This window comes from Colletes latitarsis, chromosome 7 (assembly GCF_051014445.1).
Source record: "Colletes latitarsis isolate SP2378_abdomen chromosome 7, iyColLati1, whole genome shotgun sequence".
NCBI lineage: Eukaryota > Metazoa > Arthropoda > Insecta > Hymenoptera > Colletidae > Colletes > Colletes latitarsis.
The window spans coordinates 16,922,139-16,937,845 of record NC_135140.1 but is presented as its reverse complement, the minus strand read 5'-3'; the positions used below and the strand labels follow the sequence as shown (position 1 = coordinate 16,937,845).

At 37.8% G+C, this 15,707-nt stretch overlaps 3 protein-coding genes across 3 annotated transcripts; 2 read left to right on the top strand and 1 right to left on the bottom strand.

Annotated features, from left to right (window-relative positions):
- Positions 1–150: 150 nt before the first annotated feature.
- Pi4kiiialpha (phosphatidylinositol 4-kinase III alpha) lies at positions 151–11,267 on the top strand. The gene is made up of 22 exons (XM_076769582.1): positions 151–343; positions 1,620–2,013; positions 2,100–2,614; positions 2,708–3,023; positions 4,460–4,684; positions 4,769–4,955; positions 5,103–5,313; positions 5,391–5,645; positions 5,826–6,178; positions 6,264–6,684; positions 6,756–6,863; positions 6,921–7,127; positions 7,201–7,477; positions 7,553–8,045; positions 8,110–8,245; positions 8,325–8,657; positions 8,743–9,030; positions 9,111–9,338; positions 9,421–9,767; positions 9,832–10,108; positions 10,234–10,640; positions 10,710–11,267. The coding sequence occupies exons 1-22, from the start codon at positions 254–256 to the stop codon at positions 10,933–10,935; spliced, it is 6,294 nt and encodes a 2,097-aa protein (XP_076625697.1). The 5' UTR covers positions 151–253; the 3' UTR covers positions 10,936–11,267.
- A 2-nt stretch (positions 11,268–11,269) lies between these two features.
- Positions 11,270–12,845, bottom strand: LOC143344035 (NADH dehydrogenase [ubiquinone] 1 alpha subcomplex subunit 7). Its single transcript, XM_076769591.1, has 3 exons — positions 12,654–12,845; positions 12,110–12,291; positions 11,270–11,446 (listed from the first exon to the last, which is right to left on the bottom strand). The coding sequence occupies exons 1-3, from the start codon at positions 12,720–12,722 to the stop codon at positions 11,386–11,388; spliced, it is 312 nt and encodes a 103-aa protein (XP_076625706.1). The 5' UTR covers positions 12,723–12,845; the 3' UTR covers positions 11,270–11,385.
- An 845-nt stretch (positions 12,846–13,690) lies between these two features.
- Positions 13,691–15,147, top strand: Sod1 (superoxide dismutase 1). The gene is made up of 4 exons (XM_076769589.1): positions 13,691–14,034; positions 14,117–14,213; positions 14,594–14,781; positions 14,852–15,147. The coding sequence occupies exons 1-4, from the start codon at positions 13,972–13,974 to the stop codon at positions 14,960–14,962; spliced, it is 459 nt and encodes a 152-aa protein (XP_076625704.1). The 5' UTR covers positions 13,691–13,971; the 3' UTR covers positions 14,963–15,147.
- Positions 15,148–15,707: the final 560 nt, after the last annotated feature.

Here is a 15,707-nt window from a genome sequence, read left to right as displayed (position 1 = left end):
TTCTGCTATGGTAATATAAAATATAGCAATAGTTAACTTTGCAATTATTCACGACAACATTACGAAGTATAAAAGGTGTGACGAGAAAGTTCCATCGTCACTAAATACGCGGGAACGGTAACAAGCGCTTCAATATCGTGAAATAAACGACTTGTATCGAGATATCGATATCTCGAACGTTAGGAGGCGGTCTGTCAATGAGACAAGCAGACGATATTTACAGCAATCGAGGAGCCAGTGGACAGTGGGCAAGATGGTGGCAGACGAGAAGTTGTTTTTCTCGAAAACCGTCCAACATTTGGCCAGATGTCTAGCAGCGATCAAGCCTACGCCATGGGAAAAGGTACGTCGATTTTATAATCTTTTGATGGTATTTACGTACATATTAATATTTAATATATGGCCGACCAGATTTAGGTTAGTTTTAAGGATGTGTCAGCTGACATCCTGATATGTCATCTCGTGATATAATTCGAAGGACATTCTAACAGCTATTTTCTCCATTAATAGCACATGTGCGGCTATTAATTAATGTCACATACTCTTCAAAAAAACAGAACCCGTCATACATCGCAGACATAATAATCGCCGTACATAGGAATGTTTTTTCACGCACATTATGAGCGAGAAGTCATCGAATATATTAATTTAATTATTCATATGTACGAGACACACCCTCGATATATATTAATAATAATTATACGCAGTATAATATGCATATTACAATCGTAAAAAGTACAATAGAAATCATATTTTGAAAGACATAGGCATCACTGGAAAAGTCTAATTCACGTTTCTCCAATCGCATATTTTAATAATAGGATCAATATTGACATAATTGGAAAGAACCTTTTGGGCCTAAAAGCAAGAACTGGTTAAATTCCATTAGATTGAACATTCAAACATATATTTGAAAAAATTAATACAGTTCATATGTTCATTTGTTGTTTCAATGAAGAATAACAATTTAAATGCAATTCTTCTTTCATCTAATAGTTGTATATATTCCAATCTGAGTTAAGATACAAAGTTATATTAATTTCTTCTTAATTTCAACTTATATTTTGCAAAATAAGGGAACTGAATAAATTGGAGTAAAAACTAAAATGAAGTGTACAAATTTGGAGAGTAGTGGAGATTCCTGTTGCTCATAAATGTAGGAGACACTTGGCAGAAATGTTGTTAATCTTCAGATTTTTATAACTCCAAAAAAAGGAGTCATCCAACAATCTTCCTGTTCTTTTCAGACAGTTACTCCAAAAGGAATTCTACTTTAGATTTATTCCTGAACTAACTTCCATTTACATTTTTTTCGTGAATCTAATTCGTAAATCTGAACTTTGCTCCAGGAAAATTATCGAACGATTTATTTTCTCTGGATTATAATAATCGAAAAAATCAACGTCGTTTCGATCGAGTGGCAATGTATATTTAAGTCTAGATACTCTTTATTAGTCAAAGATGGGTGGAAATATTATAAAACCAAAATAAATTCTAAATTATGATAACAGTAATCGTCTTGTTTATCTAACGATCTAATCTCTATGATCGGTATTAATCGATAGAAAAAAATTTATAGCTTTTTTAATGGCGTGAATATATCTCTTTTGCCAATACAGGTGATGCAATTATTCAAATTATGCCCACAAGAATCTCCTCAAGGTGTATACCGGTTGGATCAAAGGGGTCAAGATGCGTCCATCGCGTTGGGAATATATTTTCTGGAATCTGGTCTGCAACATCGTGATCGAATATTACCGTATCTTCTGCGGCTATTACGCAGTCTTCCCAAAGCAGTTTGGTTGGACGAGATCAGATGTTTGTCGACAGAGCGTATACCTGTTGCAGAACGTTTTAGTTTTTGCTTGAACACGTTGCTCAGCGACGTCGCGGTCAGATGCGAGCCTGCACGCGAAGAGATCATTTCCACCCAAGTAGAAATTTTAACAGTATTGACAAATCTCATACGAGGGTACAAAGATCAAAATGGCAGCAGAGGAATGCAAGCAAAGCGTAGGTGTCCATTACCTCAGCGTTTCTCAGACTATAAACATCATTTGATCGTACGAAAATTCTAATTATACTTTTATTTATTCCAGTGTCATTGTGCAAATGCATAGTTCCGGTCTTGATCGGTTTAGCCCGATCGATGGGTCGTTTCGCGTGTACAGATCCGCCTCTTCTTTGTCGCATTTTTCCAAGACCAGAAGCTCCGCCCTCTGCAGCAAACGCAGACACGAATTTAACATTGGAAAAGAAACAACACAGTTTTCCCAACTTCCGGCCGATTATTCCCCGATCTTTGAGCGGCAACCTAAACCCTCATCCAGCCATTGATAATGCTCCGAGTCTTCTGACCGGAGATTATGAATTCCCCTGTGCTAAACGACCGTCGTTGCAATCGTATTCGTCGGTACCCTACGATCCAGCTACGTACTTCTTTAGCAGATACGGATCGAGTTTCAATCAGTTCCCTCAAATGCGATGCAACGAAAGCCCGGAAAGGAGAGCCGGTATGCAGTTTAGCGTGGTGCATTTACAAAGCGTGTTGGCTTTGGCAAAGAAGCTGCTTACGAAGGAAATTTTAACGTTCCTCGACGAAGAGGCTCAACAAGTAAGTCTCGCGTTCTAATGCAGCGGTTCTCAACCCGATGTACCGCGTACCGCACTGTGATATCTTATTATTAACCGTCCACGCTCTGTTTAGATTTACAGTTCCGATCAGGTGCAGATATTCCCCTATCGAACGTTTAACGAAACTATGAATCTAGTAATGGTTGCTCTTTTGCGAGAATTATTGCAAAATCAACGCGATTTGCCTGCCCCTTTTACGAGAGACGTGCAAGAGTTTGTGAAGGGACTCTTTTTATCGGGCCAAACGGAATTACAATCGCGTCAGCACGACGCTAGCGAGCGCGAAGACATGGACACTAATTTTCGAACTGTAAATAGATTTAAAGTAAACGTAATGGCTAATTCTGCGTGCGTTGATCTACTTGTGTGGGCAATCGGCGATGAAACTGGTAAAGAGAAACAAAATTATAAATCAAGACCTATACATACGCTCAAAGATTAAGTAGAGTTATTTTAATTATTCCGTTATATATCATCACAGTCCAATTGCTGTTTAAACCAAATTCTTCTATAATCATTTGAATTGTTGCTTGCTGTGAAATAATTATTCGAAACAAATGTGTTTCCAAGCATTTCTCGTTTTTTTCTTCTTGAACGTTTTAACCGATTTATTTGTTTCTGGTCTTCTTCGGCAATGGAACAAAGAGTTAGTCTAAAGACGAGTTTAGACGTTGCATTTTAGATACGCATTCACAATGAAAATTGTAAATATTGTTTTCATCTGCATTTCCTCCAAAGTAAACAACGAACGAAGTAGTTTAGCAATATTATTAAAAAGAATCCTAATCAGCCATTATGTATACTGTAGTCCCCGCTTTAATTTAACAAAATTTGTTTTCTGAAATTTAAATAAACCATCCTCACTGTGCCCCCACCAATCACTAGAACTTGTACACCTAAATCTTATTCATTATTTTTCGTAAGTATTTCTGTCCAATGTATAATATTTGATCATTTCGCGCACATGTAAATATGTTAATTTATTTAAGATATTACATTTGTATTCGCTGTATTTTGGATTAACCCTTTATTTCGTTACCGAGGAACAAAATGCTTGGAAGGACCGTTGTTTTGAAAGTCTTCTATGTCGGTAGGATGTACAGATCTGTTACGTTATTTTTCCAGTGAGAGACCAGTATGATTTGTCCGCGCTATTCGCAGATATCAGTTCGATGCTGATCGGCGAGGGTATTCGAATTTTAGCTTACTTTGTATTTCGATTGACTTTCCTATATCTGCGATAACTTTCAATAGTTTTAACTAACGAATACACCCGTTGACCTAGCTGGCCTTCAACTTTTTTTTTTATACCACTAAAACAGCGTTTTCCAAACAAGAGGAGGGGGAGGCATAAAAAAATATTTATCGCGCGGAAAAATGTAGATAACTCACACATTTCTATAATCTATCTATGTATTAATATCTTTATCATTCAAGTTTAGTAACTTGCAATATGTTTTTGTATCATCTGTATTGCAGAGTAGTAAATATTATTTGTTTTATTTAATCAGAGGCTCTCTTTAAATTATATTTCATATTTAACGAGTAACGTCTCTCAAAATGTTTGGAAACCACTGCACTAAATGCTAGTTTCTTACCTCATTCTAACCGTTTGTTCGATTCTTAGCAAACAATGAAGTTCCGTTCATTGGTTTAATTTCGTTTTTGTGCACTTTAGAGCATTGTCGTTCAGAGATCAATTTTCACAGAGACTCCTTGTTCTTTGAAAAGATTTCTGAAAATTAACAGTTATTCGACTCATGAATAGCTGCGTGTCTGTCAGAAATTTTTTAAGTGCCGTCTACACGAGCATGATTGTTCGCAGGTGCGGATAGTTTATGTGGTCGTCTGGTTGAAAAGATTAATTCCAATCATGGACCAAAATTGGTGCTGGCGCATATGCCTCTGCTGATGGTGTGTTTAGAAGGATTGGGAAAATTAGCACAGAAGTTTCCTAACATAGCAAGTACTTCTATTTATTATCTTCGGGACTTTCTCGTTGTACCATCGCCTATACTTCTTAAATTGCATCGACATCAACATGGAAAAGGTAGATTAATGTTCTCAGCTGTTACCTGTGACTGCAGCATACTGCTGCACAGATAGTATCAAGGAACAAATGTTTCTATTCAAGGGAAAGAAATACAAGACATCAAAGAGACTACATCCTCTGCACAAATGGCCTTTGAAAAGCTACGCGATGCGGCTATTGGCAATCTTTGCATCGCTTTGGAAGCTGCTCACTCTGTAAATGCTGATTGCGTACCAGCATTAGTTGCCAGTGTCTCGAATAGATTATTCGCTGCTGATATATGTGACGGGTATAGTTCCACGTGTTGCTTCCCATACGGTACACAATATTGCCTTGAAAAATTTCTGCAATACTATGTGCCGTATGGATCCAAATGTTTTTACATTTATATCCGAGCTTCCGTGATTTTTGAATGATCTTGTTTCAATGCTTTTAGCGATTCTGATGAGAAGTCGAATAGCGAATTAATTTCAAAAAACATTGTAATCATGCTGGGACATGTTGCCGTTGCTTTAAAAGACACGCCGAAGACCATGCGCACAATATTCTCATTTTTTCAGCAAATATTCTGCCGTGCACCGAGCGATCTCGATTTTCTAATAGTCAATCAGTTAGGTTGCATGATAATCGCAAAATGCGAGGCAAAGGTTGGGTTTAAATTGTTTAATTAGTTGGCGGAATCGTCGAATCACAAAGGAAAACGAATGAAATTACTTTTTTGCAGATTTACGGGGACATAATGGAGATGTTCTCCATGTCGTTGGGCTCGAGTACAGCAACTTATGCCTCGAACGACGATCGCAAACAGTATTGTCATGTGGCTAATGCGGTCACGAACGCTCTTGCAAATATAGCAGCGAATCTACAGGGTGCAACGGAATTAGATGATTTGCTGCTTCATTTGCTCGAACTTTTCGTTCAACTGGGGTTAGAGGGCAAACGTGCTAGCGACAAAGTGTCGAACAATGTTATCGCTGCGGTAATTTGAATATATATACCTGGAACTGATTGGGGAAAATCGATTTTGTAATTACTAACTGTTCGATGTTAAAAATACTTGCTTTGCTCGTGAGATGAAATTGAAAAAAAGTCGATTTTCCAGCAGATCGGTTCAGAATTGAACTCTGCGTTTAGTTTTAATTGTAATATTGTGCATTAGAAGGCGGCGAGTAGCGCGGGAAACTTGGGTGTACTGATCCCTGTGATCGCCATATTAGTGCGAAGACTTTTGCCAATCAGGCACCCAGAAAAGAGGCTTCTGAAACTTTTCAAAGACTTCTGGCTGTATTGCGTTGTAATGGGTTTCGCCAGTGACCAAGCATCGAGATTATGGCCTCCGGAATGGCACGAAGGCGTTAAGGAGATTGCTGTTAAATCGCCTTATCTTATTTCACAAACCAGTGCACGGTTTGAGATGAGAGAATTGCAATATACCTCGGCTGTACGAAACGACAGCGTCTCCCTGACCGAATTGCAGGAGCTTAGGAATCAAATTCTAAAATTGAGCACTCGGTGAATACACGTTCTTCTATCTACATTGATTTAACAGGGACAAATGAAAATCCTAGAGGAATCAATCGAATATTTTGTTTCACAGAACCAACGACATATCGCAATACGTAACGAAATTGCAGTTCGCGCAATGCACGTACTTGCTATCCGTATATTGGTTAGAAACGTTAAGGGTGGAAAACAGTCCCGAGCCAAGCCTACAACCGATCATGGAATATCTGTGCGACACTTATCTGCAAAAGGAAAAGAGTGGTATGTGGCAGTGCGTGTGCTGCGTGGCCGATTCCGTGTTTGTAAAATTTAAGGACGCTATGCAACGCAAGCCAAAGGACGAGAAACGAGAAGCTCAACTAGAGAACCATGCTCAATTTCTGCTAGTACATTTTAATCACGTCCATAAACAAATCAGACGAATAGCCGACAAGTATCTCAGCGCGTTAGTGGACGCTTTTCCACATCTTCTATGGAATTGTAAGGTGCTTTGGAGTATGTTAGATATATTACAGGTACGAGTACTCATTACTCTACATAATAGAATATCGAAGAGAGGTAGAATACCCTGGTATTCTTCTTACAGATATTATCCTTCTCGTTACAAATTGATCCAAACGAGGAAACACCGATTCTACGAATTCCTAGTACGCCGTACAGTATTGAACTCATGGACACGTCCGAAGCAAGAGAAGTACGTACAGAATTATCGTGAATTGTCCAACGTTTTAAACTGTATTCTCTTGTACAGATAATCGTGAAAGATTTTACCGCTAGATGTAAGGGCATAGTGCAGGAAGCCATGAAATGGGCGCCACAGGCCACCAGATCGCATTTACAGGAGTATGTGAATCAGATACCATCTTCCGGACTGAAACATCATTCTGGTCTGTGCTTGTCCACTGACTCTGTCCTCGAATTTGTGGATCTTGCTGTTCCAACGTCCGCCTTGCCAAACGTACGACTTGCGTTTTTTTACTTTGAACAGTTTTAAATCGTCCTCGTTCAAAGCTTAAACGTCCGTGTTGCAGACTAATTCGTTAGACAAGCGACCGCGTTGTCCAAAGGGCGCCAGTTCGTGGCTGCTGTCGATGATGTCGACGCGATCACGATACGCCGGAGAAATAGCTGGTATACTCTACTTGGCGCAGACAGAATCCATTACCACTGAAATACCCTTAGAAGAAAGCAGGAACAAAGTTATTGATTTGTTGATTGAAGCCGTTTGGATGAGCTGTCGTAATCGTAACGAACTCAAGCATCGCAGTGCTCTGTGGCGTGCCACCGCCTTATTGATCTCTATGCCTGGTAATTTATAACTTTCTCCAAATTATTTTCTCACCGATACCCGGTACGTACTCATACATTCATTTTTCTACTCAGGAATACACAGGCGTTTGTTGCATACGGTCGCCTCTTCGCAAATCGAGCTATTCACTGCTGCGTCCATGACCACTGCGGTCGAATGCTGGCAATGGATACTCACTGTTAGACCAGATCTCAAGCTACGCTTTCTACAAGAAATGCTTGTCGCGTGGCAGTACACTGTCGATAAAAGGATGGGTCTGTTTGCGCCGAACGAAGAGGAAGTCAGTCCACTGGCTGTGTACGAGGGATGCAAATTAGGCCCAAATCCTCCTCTCGTTAAGCCTCACGAGATCTGGGTTAGCTTTATCGTGGAGTTGATCGAAACTGCCAAGTATTGCTGCCAAGAGACGGTCGACATGATCGTCACTTTGCTACACCGTACGCTGCCAATGACCATTGGTGCTTCTGGCGAGGAACCCGGAATGAGTCGCCACGTTGCTGCTGTCGGTGTGCGCTTTAAACTGCTCTCTTGCGGATTGCTTCTCCTCCAAGGAGACATTTTGCCAAGGTATCGTGAAGGATGATAGTACTGCGTAGAGAATAAGCGGTAGAATAACGAGTTTCGTCCGCAGGACGTTGAGCAAAAACGTATTACGTGAACGCGTTTATTGTAACTGTTTGGATTACTTCTGTCGGGACCGTCAAGTGCCAACGCAAGAACTTGACCAGCTACGCGAGGACTTGATCACGCTCATACGTTTCTGGCAGGTATGCAATATTAATTTCGTCGAAGACCTCTTGGGAACTTGGCCCACGAAAGTCTCGATAATCCTTTGTCGCGTCGCAGGTTATGCACAGCGATAAAAAGTATCTGGTGATGACTGGTAACGAAGGTGAATTCGAGATGTTGACGCCCCAGTCTTACACGCCCGGCGGGTTCGGGCATAGCGAGACTATTGGCTCCCTGAGCACGTCTCTGGGCACAACGAACAACGAATTTTCGAAAACGCCGTCGAGCGTGTGGATCAATACGGTCCCGATGTCCACCAGTAGCAATACTTTGGGTAAACGTAGCAATCGTAGCAAGCGTGTCATGAACGCCAACGTCTTCGTGAAAGATTACATAAAGAAAAGAAATTTGATTCTGGAATTGCTGGCGGTGGAGATCGAAATGTTATTAGTACGTTTGATTTCATGTTTCCGTTCGTATCCGGTTCTTGTTAAATGCAGCTTTGCTCTTTCTTTGATACTGTACGTTGACGTAGGTTTGGCGGAATCCTGGCGGTAGGCAGGAGCTTGCGCTTCCTGGCGAATCGAGCATCGCCGAATGGCGTGCCAAGGGCATGAATGACAAATGGCGCGAGTACACGCGACTCGCGTGGCAAATCAGTCCTGTTCTTGCGGTATTTTTACCGGTTCGGCTCAAGAACTCCGAAATTATTATTAAAGAAGTGTGCGTACAGGTGCATCTCAAACCTGTGCCGGTCATGCACGTACCAGAAGCTTTACAATATCTGGTTACCACGGACACGTTACTTAACGATGTACCTGAAGTAAGATACGTTCCAAACCTGAAGCTTTGGGCATTTTTTTTGCAATTTAAACAATTCTAAGTTAACTGTTTCTGCTACAGTTGGTGTACATGTTAACATGGGAAAGAGTATCGCCCATTCAAGCACTGGCATACTTCTCGCGTCAGTTTCCTCATCATCCAATCTCTGCACAATATGCAGTAGAGGTCCTAAGCAGTTATCCTGCAGATGCTGTGCTTTTCTATATACCTCAACTTGTGCAAGCAGTACGTCACGATACCATGGGCTACGTGATAGAGTTTATCAAAAAGATCGCTAAACGTTCACAGGTATTTATTATATTGTTTGGCCAACACCAAACAGCAAATAAACGATTGTTTCCAAAATTCAATACCTGTTGATTGGATACAGGTAGTGGCACATCAATTAATTTGGAATATGCACACGAACATGTACATGGACGAGGATAAACAAATAAAGGACCCCGTTCTCTTCGATGTACTAGATTCATTGATAAAAAGTATTCTGGGATCGTTGTCCGGCCCAGCGAAACAGTTCTACGAAAGGGAGTTCGAATTTTTCGAGAAGATTACGAACATTTCTGGCGAGATAAGACAATATCCTAAAGGCCCTGAACGCAAAGCAGCGTGTTTGAGAGCTCTGTCCCAGATCAAATTACAACCTGGTTGCTATTTACCATCTAATCCTGAAGCTATGGTTATCGATATTGATTACAAAAGCGGCACTCCTATGCAGAGGTGAGTGAATATTCTCCTAACGATCCGCCAACTGTATATTTGACGTACTAATACGATTTTACAGTGCCGCAAAAGCGCCATTTTTGGCGCGTTTCAAAGTACAAAAGTATGGAATTAACGAATTAGAAAATATTGCGTTGGCTGTGTCGGCTAATGGGAAAGTAGAAATTAAACGGGAACCAACAAAAGAGACGTGGCAGGCTGCTATTTTTAAAGTCGGCGACGACGTTAGACAAGATATGCTAGCTCTGCAAGTGATCAGTATTTTCAAGAATATATTCCAAAAAGTTGGATTAAATCTATTTTTGTTCCCATACAGAGTAGTAGCTACAGCGCCTGGGGTAAGTAATTTCGTATTTATAAAAATCATTCTAATACTAATTTCCCCGACAAAATACCTACGTCGATGTATTAAAATAGTTATGGACAACAGCAATCTGGTAAAAAATATTTATGTATGTTTCAGTGCGGTGTTATAGAATGCGTACCGAACGCAACATCGCGCGACCAGCTTGGTCGAACGACTGACATAGACATGCATCAGTATTTCATCACGCGTTATGGGGACGAGACAACAAAAGAATTTCAAAACGTCCGTCGTAACTTTGTGAAGTCTATGGCTGCCTACAGCGTGATTACGTACCTCTTGCAAATAAAAGATCGCCATAACGGCAACATTATGTTAGACACCGAAGGTCATATCATACATATCGATTTTGGGTTCATGTTCGAAAGTTCACCGGGTGGTAATCTAGGTTTTGAGCCCGATATCAAACTGACTGACGAAATGGTGCTCGTAATGGGAGGTAAAATGGATTCTGCGCCCTTCCGTTGGTTCATGGAACTATGCGTACAAGCTTTCCTAGCTGTGAGGTAAGCTTACCAACATTTTTATTATCATCTTACAATGGGATCATTTTATCTCTCAATTTTCTTTTGCAGACCTTACCAAGAGGCAATCATTTCTCTGGTCTCCCTTATGCTCGATACCGGGTTGCCCTGTTTCCGTGGACAAACGATAAAGCTTTTGCGCGGCAGATTCGTGCCGACAGCTACCGATCGCGATGCAGCTGCCTTTATGCTCAACATAATACGCAACAGCTACCTCAACTTCCGTACGAAAACTTACGACATGATACAGTATTATCAGAATCAAATTCCATATTAAATTATTACGTTTGAGAAACTTCCGTTCACAATTGTTGATATGCAACGGAGAAATTCATTGTTTGTGCAAAGATTGTTGAATAAGTACGCCGCGTACTGTATTGTTAGACATAGCAGTATCTAAACCTGCTGACTGTACAAACCTCTCACTGTCAATGTTATACTTAGACTCACAGAAATTTTATGAAAGCGTCGTGCTCTGTATGTATGTAATAATGTATTATAAACTCAAGAGTTATACGCCTGCTGTTTGCGGGAGATGTGTATATGAAAACATTCCTCTGTTTATTATTTATGCACTGTTATTGATTAAACATTAAATGGGAAAATTATTTAAAAAAAAGAATCGTTGCTTTATTTATAAACCTTTATCAGTATATTGTTCCTTATACACGATTATCGCTTACTTTATTACAACTATAGCACAACTAACATTCGTCGAACGTTATGTTTATTTATCGTCGGGTGCATAAATTTTACTTGGCGCGATATATTTAATGTCAGTGGGTTTCCTAGAATCAATTTGGCAAGCTATGCTAATTGTTCGTGAAAAGTAATTAATATTTTTGCAGAATATCTTATAGAATGAGTGCTCTTTTAAAAAATTTACAATCGAAATATTTCGAAAACAACACATTTTCGGGAGATGTGTTCGATATAAAAGTTTCCCCGTTTCAAAGGGGAAATACAACTATCCTATTTATTTTTTATTTGTTAAATGTTTTCAAGGTCATTTGAAGGGCAACTTTGTTTTTTTTTTTATGGAAACACATCTTTTTTTATCAAATGTTATTCTACAAAGATATTTAACCACCTGTACTTAAATGCTAATATTTAATAACATGTATAATAAATTTGTTTATTAATAATTTTGTACAGGGTGATAAACATGCAACTATATTCTTTGAAGGAGTTTTAGCTTCAGTGTTTTAAAAATATATAGTTATTATATATTTAAAATTAGCCTTTAAATAACTTAAAAAACTTAACAAATAAACAAAAAATAAGATTTCCCCTTCCAAACTAAGAAACTCTGTATTGTATACCTCCCTTGAAAATGCATTGTTTTTAAGATATTTTGACTGTATGTTTTCAAATGAACACTACATTAAAATGATATTCTTTTTATAATCCATATAAATTTTACACATGTGATGAATTGAAAAAATAATCACCCATGTTCAATTTGTTGCTGGCACGAATATACCTCCTCAGGTGGTGTAACAAGGCGCCTGGCATCACGCGTATAATAATAAACTTTGGAAAGTTTATGATTTGGCCCACCAGGTACAAGAGGATCTGGTTGTGTACGTGCAGCAATTGTATCACTATGCCTTAATGATTCTACAACTGATCTCTGCAATGATTGCATATTTTTTAGATTAATCTATGTTACTCCCTTCTTTGCATACTCAACATTTATATCATTTTTACTTTCAAGCATATTCATTATTAAATAGGATATCATAAAATTGCAATTTTTACAAAGTTTGTACATGAATTGTACATAACTAATAAAACGATAAATATGATTCATAATCTTGAATTAAAGTATTTCAACTTCATCAAACGATTACCATTAACCAAATTGTCCAAAATTATCGTGTCAAATTATTCAGACCAAAATAATGAAATTACAAAAAGTTACGTAATTTCTAGAAAAAAATAACCAAGGCTCGAAGTACTTACTAAATAGAAAAAAAACAATTATTTACTTACACCTCTCAAAATATTTCGAAATACTTGTATCGCAGGTGTTACCGATCTGTGTTGTACGCCACGTGGCATTTTTCTTTTTATTATTTAATTAACCGTTTAACGTCAAATAAACAAACCACTCTCAATTCGTTAACAAACTATTCGCACTGAACTCGAATACTGTCACTGTGTCATTGGAAATTCGATGTATATCGATACTAAAAATAATTTCGATAATCGAAAATTTCATTACGTTATATCAAACATTTCCCGCGCAAAAGTTAATATTATAATATTTGTTTTATTTTAGAACCGCTCATATGACAAGAATTTCGTTTCGAAACTGAAACATGATTGATACAAATTGAGATTTCTTCATTAAAGTACGATAAAGATGGGTACGTACGCGAATAAATTGTTTTCCCAGAACTCTCGAACTCTATATACGTATAATAAATATCTTGTTTAAAACAAAAACAACATAACGCACGAAACTGATACAATTTATCATGTTTTATAAGATACAAAAATTTCTTTAACAATCTGTAAGACTTTAACACATTGACCTATGCCAGTTTTCCATATCTTCGACGTTTGTTCAAATTGCAGCGTAAAGAATACAAATATTCAATAATTCTACAACTTACCTATTGTTTTACAGCATTTCCATTAACAGTAGCGTATACAATTTCACAAATATTAGGGTTCTTTTGTTTTAAAGAATTTTGCAACACGTGATAAGTTTGAAGTGCCGATTGCCAGTGACCATCATGGCAGTCTACGTATTAATAAAGCAAAATTTACTAAAAAAAATTACTATGTCATTTTATATGTTTGTTTTTTGATATACGAGATTACAATTACTCTTAAGATACTTAAAGATCGGTTTTTGATCGAAAATGTGGGAAACATGAATGGGCTCTGTAAATCTCCCTTGATCTTCAATGGAAGTGCACCGTAACTCGATTTTTCTAGGGTAAATAATTTATTAGATATTCCCAGCGTTAATTTATGAAAAGAAATTGGTACGCCACCTTGGGCACAACGTATAAACCATTTGATCACTCTTTTCATAAAATTCTCTACGATTTCTGCACTTGACCTTGACTTTCGGGCATCGATGTTCAATTGACCACAGTTTCAACCAATACGCCATTTACTCTTAACGGCGAGGTCACTGCTTTATCTGTTCAACCACACTTTAAACGATACGACGACCTTGTTTGCGTCGCTGATTCAGCAAAACGATAATTACACCTTATAACTTGCCGGTAACTCGTGCAGAAGAGCTTCATTCTAGCTGCAGTTGTTGCCCCGATCAGTCAAGGAACTTCTGAAAATGGTTAAAGCCGTGTGCGTTCTTCAGGGTGATGCCAAAGGCACCCTTCACTTCGAACAAGCGGTAAGCTATTCGAGAATCTTCGACGTAATTTTGTATCGCGATTAATTACTTCTATATTATATAATAAATATCTATTAAATAGGATGGTTCAGGTGCGGTGAAGGTCACTGGTCAGGTATCCGGCTTACAAAAAGGATTGCATGGTTTTCATATTCACGAATTCGGCGATAACACTAATGGTACGTGTCAATGTTAGAACGTATTATTCAACTAATTGTTACTAATGTTTTGGAATATAACGATCGACTGCAGTTTAGGTTAAAAATTTGAATGGGTCGATCATTTTGATGACACTTGGGGAGGTGAACTTAGAGGTCAATGGATAATGACATGCTAATTATTTCAGTTTGATGAGATAGCAAAATTTAAGACTCGAATAATTTGTATTCTTTTATGCATGATACGATTATTTTTATTTCTTTATTACGTATTTAAAACTTTATTTCGCGTAAATAATTGTTCAATTTCGCAAATAATAAACTTCTTAAAAATTGTACTATATAAATTGCAGAGAATTTTATGTACATTTTGTTATCATTTTATTTATAAAAATGAACAGGTTGCACAAGTGCTGGCGCACACTTCAATCCATTAGGAAAAGAACATGGTGGACCAACTTCAGCTGAACGTCATGTTGGAGACTTGGGAAATATTGAAGCAAGTGCAGATGGTGTGGCTAATGTTAACATAACCGATAACCAGATCCAACTTCAGGGACCAAACAATATAATTGGCAGAACTTTGGTGGTAAGAAGTTACACGATGATTTTGATGTGAAATTGTATAATGGATTATGTTAACAAATTTTATGTAACAGGTTCATGCTGACCCAGATGATCTTGGCAAGGGAGGTCATGAACTGTCAAAAACCACCGGAAATGCGGGTGCTCGCCTCGCTTGCGGCGTTGTTGGCATTACAAAAGCCTAAATACATGTATTCTGAGACAATACTGAACAAAATACAATGCTCCTAGAATTATGATATTATGACTTACAGTTCGGATATCAGTACGAATATCATTCCTGATATAATTATAATCTTTGGTACAATGATGTTAAATCTTCAATAAAGTACATACTACGATAAATGAATAAATTGATTACATAATACAACCAAGTTTTCGCATATGTTATCCCAACAATTATTAGCATATTCATTATATGCAAAACCTCTGTAGTGAAGTAAGACAAAGAAGTCTGTTATTGAATTTGATTTTTTGTAATTACGTAATACGAAACAAAATAACTCCTGAATGATTTCAACGAAAAAAAATGTCGTTATCTGATAACTATATCGTACAGTTACGATAGTCTTTCCTATATACACATAGTTTTTAAGTACCAATATTCATGTGAATATGGTAACTTTTTAAAAGATAAAAGTGTCAATATACCAGATTTTTCAAGTCATAGTTTCGAATAATGTTAATAAATATTATCTTGTTAAATTACATGCGTAGTTCAGTTTCAAGAACGTGTATATACGTATTACATAATCGCACGTTTAACCGGTCAATGAATACGACGGAAAATTACTTTGCCTGTTAAAACTAGAAAACTAGAAGAAAAATAACTAGTAACTTGTACTTTTTACTAGCGTCACGTTTCTCAACATGTCGACTTTAAGATCTACATGTGTCTATAAATTTGGAAAAATGTTGAGAATATTCGTA

Bases quoted from the DNA above. Each gene is read 5' to 3' on its own strand.
- Pi4kiiialpha (XM_076769582.1), top strand. From the start codon at position 254: ATGGTGGCAGACGAGAAGTTGTTTTTCTCGAAAACCGTCCAACATTTG. The intron at 9,031-9,110 runs GTAAGATACGTT...TTTCTGCTACAG, and splicing joins TACTTAACGATGTACCTGAA to TTGGTGTACATGTTAACATG. The intron at 10,641-10,709 runs GTAAGCTTACCA...TTTCTTTTGCAG, and splicing joins CAAGCTTTCCTAGCTGTGAG to ACCTTACCAAGAGGCAATCA.
- LOC143344035 (XM_076769591.1), bottom strand. From the start codon at position 12,722: ATGCCACGTGGCGTACAACACAGATCGGTAACACCTGCGATACAAGTA. The intron at 12,292-12,653 runs GTAAGTAAATAA...CAATCATTGCAG, and splicing joins TTCGAAATATTTTGAGAGGT to AGATCAGTTGTAGAATCATT. The intron at 11,447-12,109 runs GTGATTATTTTT...AATTGATTCTAG, and splicing joins CAGCAACAAATTGAACATGG to GAAACCCACTGACATTAAAT.
- Sod1 (XM_076769589.1), top strand. From the start codon at position 13,972: ATGGTTAAAGCCGTGTGCGTTCTTCAGGGTGATGCCAAAGGCACCCTT. The intron at 14,214-14,593 runs GTACGTGTCAAT...AAAAATGAACAG, and splicing joins ATTCGGCGATAACACTAATG to GTTGCACAAGTGCTGGCGCA. The intron at 14,782-14,851 runs GTAAGAAGTTAC...TTTATGTAACAG, and splicing joins TAATTGGCAGAACTTTGGTG to GTTCATGCTGACCCAGATGA.